Source organism: Plectropomus leopardus, chromosome 11, assembly GCF_026936395.1.
Source record: "Plectropomus leopardus strain MGB_pleo_1.0 chromosome 11, ASM2693639v1, whole genome shotgun sequence".
Taxonomy (NCBI): domain Eukaryota; kingdom Metazoa; phylum Chordata; class Actinopteri; order Perciformes; family Serranidae; genus Plectropomus; species Plectropomus leopardus.
The window spans coordinates 8,700,674-8,709,382 of NC_142186.1; the positions used below are offsets into that span (position 1 = coordinate 8,700,674).

General features: G+C 37.9%; 1 protein-coding gene across 2 annotated transcripts; it reads right to left on the reverse strand.

Annotated features, from left to right (window-relative positions):
• Positions 1–4,206: 4,206 nt before the first annotated feature.
• eny2 (ENY2 transcription and export complex 2 subunit) lies at positions 4,207–7,544 on the reverse strand. 2 transcript variants are annotated; one of them, XM_042490411.2, is made up of 5 exons: positions 7,248–7,544; positions 6,990–7,067; positions 5,975–6,045; positions 4,944–5,018; positions 4,207–4,607 (listed from the first exon to the last, which is right to left on the reverse strand). In XM_042490411.2, the coding sequence occupies exons 2-5, from the start codon at positions 7,055–7,057 to the stop codon at positions 4,534–4,536; spliced, it is 288 nt and encodes a 95-aa protein (XP_042346345.1). In that variant the 5' UTR covers positions 7,058–7,067; positions 7,248–7,544; the 3' UTR covers positions 4,207–4,533. The 2 variants fall into 2 exon arrangements, with proteins under 2 accessions (XP_042346345.1, XP_042346344.1); XM_042490410.2 differs by having other exon boundaries at positions 7,244–7,543.
• Between the last annotated feature and the right edge of the window lie 1,165 nt (positions 7,545–8,709).

The following is an 8,709-nucleotide window of genomic DNA, read 5'->3' on the forward strand; positions in this document are numbered from 1 at the left end:
AAAAGAGTTGCAACCCCATGTTGCACGTCTCATAAATTCTAGTGAGGGAATTCAAAGAGAAATTTATCGAGCATGGCATTCACACATGTTGACAGTAAAGAGGGCCAACTGCACACCGGGTCTTGGGAATTTGTAGGCGCACATGGCCCCTTTCTTCGCTTTGAAACACCCTCTTTGACCCTTTGTCTGCTTATGCAACGTCTTTGCCCTTTCCATTATGAAAAAAGATAGGAAAATTTATATGTGACACAAAAGTCCATAGCAGTGCCCTATAAATTATAAATACTGCTGTAAACATGGCAAGATTTATCTATTGATGACCAGGGGTTGAGATACAGTATTTCACGGACACTTCTTCAACCATAACCCCCTAAAGCAGGTGCACTGTTATCCCGAAAAGGCAATGTGCTATAACATCATCATTTCCCAACACTTGTTTATAATATGAACACGTTCCTGCCATCTGTTTCCACCCAGCACTGCCATTTCTTCACTTGTTTGTACAGTAAGGGAGGTGTTTATGATCTTTGGATGTTGCCAATTTCACTAGAGAGAGGACCGCCGAGCACCTATGGGACTACAGGACCACACTTTTGGCTCCATTGTCTATTGACACAGCTGCTATCATGCTGAAATGATCTGATTCTAGGAGCGGCGAATGTATCTGTGCACACTTACCTACACAAAAAAAAGCACATGGAGGACACACATGACATGTTGTCTTTTTGCTTTTAAATGTTTTTAAGTGCTGCTCGGACACAGCTTGATATTGACTTTGGTGGAATAAGGGCGCTCTTGCCCTTTGTTGTTGCTTTACTTATGGTGGTTCATTCAGAGGCTGCCTCACAGGATGCTACAATATGCTTCCTCGTTATCAGCTGCTGCTGTGATCAGCACAACAGGTCTTATTTAAAGGTCTCATGATGTGCTCATTTTCAGGTTCATACTAGTATTTTGAGTTTCCACTAGAACATATTAACATGCTCTAATGCTCTACATTATTTCCCACACACTGTCCACCTGAATATAACGGTATCCACCCTCTCTCTGATACAATCCATTTTAGAGTCTGTCTCTTTAAGCTCACCATTCCAGAAAAAGCTCAGTCTCTTTATTTGGTCAGTGTTTTTCAAGTCTTCCACACTTGTGCTATGAACATCTGTGCACTGGCATTGCATCCAGGAAATGACTGGAACGGCACTAAGCAGCACTTTCTACCTGTATCCGTTGCCCTAAAATTAACCTTTCCATAAGTCCTGCCCCTCGACGTAGATTGGCCAATCATAGAAAAGCATTGGCCACCTCCACCAAGGCTCCGACACAGCTTTGTTGTCATGCAATCATTTCAGATTTTCTTAAATTTCAGGCTGGTTTTGGGGATTTCGAGCTAAACATTGTGCCATAGGGCTCCTGTAATAATGTTACTTGTTACCCAAGAAAAGATGGAAGGAGATAAATGTTTCTTCCCCACTCCAAAACCAAAATTAAACCTGAAAAAAAGTAGAGTTAGCTAGCTAACATTTGCTAGCTTAGGTTAGCCGACTTAGCCACACAAGGTATAGCCTACAACCTACGAAAATAGATAATTTTTTTTCAGGGAGTGCAGTTAGTTACAATGTGAGCTCCATGCTAGCTCAGAAAGCTGGACTGACCAACACCAAAGGGCGGGGCAAAAGGTCAATGGCATTACCAGAAAACAGCTTCATTCCCTGATGACTTTCTGTCAGCTGATGTCATTCACATACACTGCAAAATATTTTAACAGGAAATTCAAAGGAACCAATTAAGAATGTTTTTGAAACCGTCTATATGGTAAATTTCTGACATCACAAATCCTGGCAGCTCATACATAAGTACTTTCTTTATATGGACTGCACATTTCTCTGTGAACTGAGCATTTTGATACTTTCACAGTATTTATATAGCACCTATACCTACTTTATATTGTAAGACAATATAAACCTCAGACATTTAAATCTGACTTTTCAGAATATGGGACCTTTAAATCTCTGCTGACCACATCGAAACACCTGAGCCCATGACTCTGAGAATTTTTCAAATCATGTTTTGCTTTAATTTGGACAACTCAACTTTTGTAGTTTTTTTTATGATGTGCAGAGTCATCTGGATACTGTACAGCTCTTTGGCAGAGCTGTGTAGGTCCTGAGTGATGGAGAAAAGCTGAGTACAGAGAGTGAGAAAGTAAATACAAATCTGTATGATAATAAATTGCATCACTGGTAATTCTATCCAGTGCCGCTCTAAGGCAGTTCGCAGACCCCCTTTATATGCAGGGGGCCCAGGGAGATCTGCTGATAACATGGGGATTGATGTAGGCCATTAAAGGAGCGTGTGTGCCGGGCTGGAGGGGTGCGTTACATTTGGCCCCCACATCGGCACTGTATATCAGCATGTTGTCACCTGGGCTGATGTCACAGCAGGTCCTTCGGCTAAGAAAACACTCTCTCTGTCTTGGGTGGGTGACCAGCACAGGCTCACTCACTACCCACTAATGTGCTACTCGTGCCGAGGGGTGCGTTGTTTTGGGTTCAAAGCCTCTCCAAATGTAATCCATAACCAATTAGGCACTGTGCGTGTGTAACTATAGAGACCTTTCAACAAAACAAAATTATGTGGTTCAGCATGTGGATGGAAAAAAGTTAACCTCAGGAGCAAACATTCCTGCAGTAGTCCTGTTTTTATTGACTCGATGGGGAGCTTATGAAGTGGCACGAAAGCTTCAAAACAACAAAATCATAGTTTATTTCGACAATCAGGACATTGTGGAGAGCTCACGGCCTGGCTTTTTTGACCTCATCATGGTGTGAGTAACTTGTGTTTTTTGCACTCAGCTCAGCAACTCTCACTTGGAACACTTGAGTGCACATGTCATACACTACACACCAAGGACCTTGAAACAATCTGACAACCAGTTTCAGTGAAGGTGATTTGTTCCCCGGTGCATCCACCTCTCCCTGTGAACGGGGTCACTCCTGTTTATCTTTTCATGATCTCTTTCTCGCCACCACCTTCCCACCCCTTCTGTTGAGAACACTGTTCTGGGAAGTGAAAGCAGCAGCAGGCTTGTCATTACAGGATCATGGTTCTTTGGATTTACTGTAAGTTCACTTAATCAAAGGACAATGTTAATTTAGGGCACCAGCTGTGTGTGATTCATGGTAAAATAACAGTTTTTTGGTCACATGTTTTTTCTGACTCCATGTGTGAAGGTCCAGGTGTAAAACTGCATGCCACTTTGATATCTGCCATGACACAATACACATACAATTTGCTTCTCATTTAGATGTGCAGTGTAATGGAAAAAAACCCAACTTGGACCATGATACTGTGCAAGTTTTTGTTTGTCCTTTCCCAACTCTGATCATTTCTGATGCGTTTGTGAGTTTTTGCAGATATATGTTCGCACCTCCAAAGGTCCCTTGAGGTAAGTAGTACTACATCTTATTTGTATAAATTTAAGTATTAGTTTTCTTTAATTACTGTTTTTTTCCTCTTTTCTTTTGTTTTTGATAGGTATCTTTGTACTTTTCTTTTTCCTATTTAAATAATATTTTCAAATGCATGAATGGAAATGTGATATATTTTTGGAACTGCAATTACACTATAACTGTTAATAAAAACACATCTTTGCAAAAAAAAAAAAAAAGAGAAGAAAACATGCTAACACTCTTCACCCCATCCTCAATGTTGGCCAAAGAAAGTGAATGTTTCCCAACCCCAGATCCACTTTGTCTGCTTGGTGTTTCACTTGCAGATTTTTTTTGCATTTTTTAGCATTGTGTCCACAATTTTCATAGCACCAGGTTACTATCTCTTTATAAACTTCCAAACCTGACATGCATGACGATATTGACTCGTGGCTACACATCACCGCCCAAAGGTTGCAACCCACAAATGTGCTAATCACAACGAGAAAATAAAACACAAGCAGCCACACACTTTTCATGAGCCATAAATGAAAATTACAAAGGATTACTTTGGTATGCATCTGTACATTATTTTTTAGAAAATCCTGCATAATGTATCTTTAATATTTTTAAGCATTTACCTCACAAATTGCACCATAGTGGTACAAAATACAATCAGTAGCTTTGTACTACCTTGAAAATTCAATAAAATGACTACTTAAAAACAAGAACAAAAAAAAGTCATAAGACAGAAAATGAACTCAGGACAGCAAAAAGCCTCTATTCAAACATAATTTATTGTTATATATCGATTGTGTATTGTTTTTTTTACTTTTTTTTATTATGTTTTACAATATTAAAAATTATTGTTGTTTAATACATCCAAAGCTTTATTCATTCAGCATAACTCTTTTATAAAGGAACACTAAATGTGCAAGGTAATTTAGTAAAACCACGCAAACAAACTGCCAAGCTTGTGTCACTGAAAATTCATGATAATATTAATAATTAAAAAATCTTTAAGATTCAATAGATAATTTAATTTCAAACATTCTATATCATGACAGTATAGGCAGGCGGTCTGGGGAAATGTTAAAAATCTAAATTATGTGGCATGCTGAGCTAAGAAGGCTCTTATTCTGTGGAGAAGCTCTTTCTTGACGCTGTCCGGCACCAAGGCTGGAAGAGAGAGATAGATCCATGAATATGACTGATTCTGTCACACAGATAAAGTGGCACTGCAAAACTTGTGTTTTGGATGTTATTGGAATAAATAAAATAATAATCTCATGACTGCAAAACTTTCTACTGAGGCAACTGTCAGCAAAGTTATTAGCAGCTCTGTGTTGTCTGTGACAGATGCAATATGGCTGCTGTGTTCTGTTTTCAACTCGACTAAAGAATATACAGTGACGGTATATTACTGACATTACAAAACTGTCTTTTAGACTGATGTGAAAAAGCTGCAAAAAAAAAATCAAACACCAGTTCTTCCAAATAGTGGAGTAAAGATACCTCTTCCTTTAGGAGTGATCTCCACCACCAGGTCCTCAACAGTGACATGCTCCAAGCCTTTTTCTTTGATTACTTCTGCAAAAAAAAAAGAAACTAAAAAAGATACTTCAACAAAAATTGTACAAAGCATCTTGTGCTGTATAATATGAGCTCTATATAACAAAGCCCCTACATGTTAGTCAAGTCAGTCAAATAAGAATGTACATTATTATGCCCTAACTTGTGTCCACTCTTAAAGGTGTGGACATTTTATTGGAATTTGGAGGCGTTTTGCTTACTTCCAGCGTGGAGCTGATTCATGCTTGAATGGCAAAACAAAGTGAGGATATACATGTCAGTTATCTTTTTGATTTCATTTCAATTTACACATGAGACATGTTGACATGTTACTGTGGGAAAAGCACAGCTGTAAATAATAACATTAATGAAGGCTGGATTCCATTTCGCTGCTTCAGTTTCAGGGTCCTCATTTTGTGCATGCTTCACACTTTTAATGGCTTAATAGCTGGGACACTTGAATCTATCAGAGCCATTGTTATTGTTATTAGTAACACCTGTGCTTTTCGTACTCTGACGTGTCAAATGTCTACGGTAAAAAAAGGGTTTGTTCTTTGACTTTTAAAACTCAAGTATTCTCCTTTTTTTAAGTACTATTTAAGACCTGGTCATTCCTGTGATTTATTTGGGCTTACAACAAAGGAGTTATGTATATGAACTTAAAATTGTGATCCAAATGTAAACAAAAAAAAAACAGAACACATAAAAGCAGAACGTGTTAGTACTGTCGGTAATGTGGTTAAAGTTAAGTCAGCCGTATTCTCTGATCCTGTAAGAGGTTTGTGTATATTAGTATGATTTGTAAATAGTAATGGTGTAGTACAATAATAGTTTAGAACTCTAAGCTGTGGGAGCGAAAAAAAACTGGGCCTTTCAAGTGTGAAACATAACATTAACAAAGACAGAAGTAAGTTGTTTGGCAGTCAATCAGTGACTATCACCACATATTGTAACAACAGTACTGTGATTTTTACCTTTGCAGTGAGCTTTCATCTCATCCTTCCATCCACACTCAGTGAGCTTAGCCCTCAGTAACTCCTTCAATCTATCAATAAGATGCAAACATATGTACATTAATATAGCAGCTTTCTGTCTTATGCTAATTAAGTTAATAGGAACAGTTTCCTCATCTTGATTACAGCATTGGTTACTTTGACCCTGATGTGCCATTCTCCCCATTATGTTGACATTATTCTATGTACGAAACAAATTATGCAGAGTGACGCTTCTCTCCATGCCAGAGAAATAAATCTGATCTGTCTTCCTCCAGGTTTGAAGAGCCACTTCAGCTAAGTATCTATTACATTACGGTAGTTCCTCACTTTTTGAACATATATATTTTTTAAAGTATGTTTCTGCCTTATAACAGCTTGCAATCCTTAGGTCTTAACTTGTACATTTGAGTTTATGAATTCATGCATACACCCTGGCATATATGGACACCGCCAAGTAAAAGAGTAAAATCTAAGACTTCTCGCAGTTTTGAGCACCTATATGTACTCTTTATCCATACAGTATGCCAAGTCAATTCCTAAACCAAAGTAAGGCAAGGAAAATGCATTTATATTGCACATTTCTTGCCAAACAGCATCCCAAAGGGCTTTTCAGATAAGGTAGTATTATAGTAATTAAGTGATAAATAAAGTAATTGTTATTAACCCCTAAAAATACTACAGATGTGTTATTGTTATATAGTATTACCTAACATTTGGTGAAGTTTGGTGTAAAATAGAGTGTGCTAATGTGACATTAATCAGAAGATAGCCCCTAGTAATAACTTACACAAAATGCATTTAGCTATTAAAAAAAAAAAAAAAAAAGTGGCTTTACTGTAGTGAGCAAACTGTCAGTGTTGACACAGATTGACGCACCACGTATGGGGTAATAATACACTGTGGCAAGCTGAATAGCTGATTAAAAGCTATTTAGCTAAGGTTTTGAAATAATATACTTGGTCATCTACAGGCTGTTTGAAGTATTTTCTCTCACCTCTCTCGTTCCCCCATCTCTGTCAGCTTCTGGTTTACTGATGCCTTCATTCTGGAGTCTTTACTCATAATTTATCACCTACAAGGAGAATAAACAAACAAAAACAAAATAAAAAAGCATCTAATGTAAAGTCAAACTGACGCAGGAAAGTATAACACGTTAATGTAGCATTTGTTCACGCGGTGACGTTACTAACATTAACTACAAACAATGTTTACCATTCCCAACATATTCTGTGATAGATATTTACTCACGCACTAATAAAGGTCGGATAAATAAGAGAAGTCCCACTCTTCAGTTTCACCAGTGCCTTGACTCTGTGGCGTATTTAAAAAATAAGTTAGGATACAATGACGTTAGCTGTCGCTGAAAACACAGCAGGCACATTAAAAAAGGACATCTCAAAATCCGACAGCCGCTATGAGCTAATCTATGCGTTTCATTTATGTTTTAATGTCAATTTAGCTTAGCTTTAAAATTGTATTTAGTATGTCACTAAGGAAAAGAGATGTTTTTGGTAACTCAGCTTTAACCATCAGTTATAACACTCCGAAGAGAAACAGTGATTTGTACAATGGTTCCTATGTCTTCATTAGATGTAATATACTGCTCGACCACACAGCGGCAGTGTTGATTAATGCATTTAATTAAAATGGGTTCTTTGTATACAGTCTATAGTTCTGTACTGTAACAGACTTTGACCTTTCACCCCCCTTTAGGAAGCGCTAAAGTTTATTATAATTTTATAATACATTATTATTCTATCTATACATCTATCCATCTATTACTCATGCAAACACACCAGTATGTAAATGTGTTCTGACTGAAGTAGACACACTCAGTAATGTTTTGTTTTGTTTTATTTTGTTTCAAGGTGAATGAAGTGTAATTTACTTTGTCTCCAAATGCTGTGTCTCACAATACCACTTGCCGGAGCCTGGTTCTTAGATCAGTTGGATGTCAAAGTAGGAAAAATATTACTTGTTAAAACTGTTTGCTGTTGTCCCTTTCCCCTCTATGGATCTGCCCAGGTGTGCTACATCACCTAATGAGGTGCAGTGCACCTGGCTGTGGAAGGAGGAGCTTAGAAATCCTCTCTGACAGCAGCAGGGAGAGAGGCTTCAGATGTTAGGACTGCTGGTCCTGCTGCCTCTCTGCCTTGTCTTTTTTGATAAATCCCATGGATTTGATTGTTTTTATTTGGGTCAGTAGTTGAGAGTCTTTGGCCTCATAGGGCTGCCCAAGAGTGGGGTGTAATACTCCTCTTGAGCATCCCTTTATGACAACGATGGTGTTCAGTTGCATTTTCCATTAGTAAGTGTGTGTACATGTCCATTTGTGTACATGTGTTATCCATGTCTGACAATATGAAGGTATTTTTGTTGAATTTGAGCTGCCTCAAAATATTTATCATACACCTGGCACTTTGTGCATTTACCGGCTTTTAAGGCCACTATATGCTGTAAGTTGGAGAACCAATATATAATTGAGGCATAGATTTCAGTTTTTCGGGGGGTGGGGGGCAGATCAATTACCTGAGCAGCAAGTTTACAAGGCCAAACCCTTTATTTTCCATCTCACTTTTTAAGATAATGAAAATCAAACATATACATATGCATCACATCCAGTAAGGCGACACTGAAACCTTCAACATTTTGAATGCTTAAAATGCAAATTTTTGCATGTTTAAAAAGCATGCAAAAATGATTTAAACAGCCAG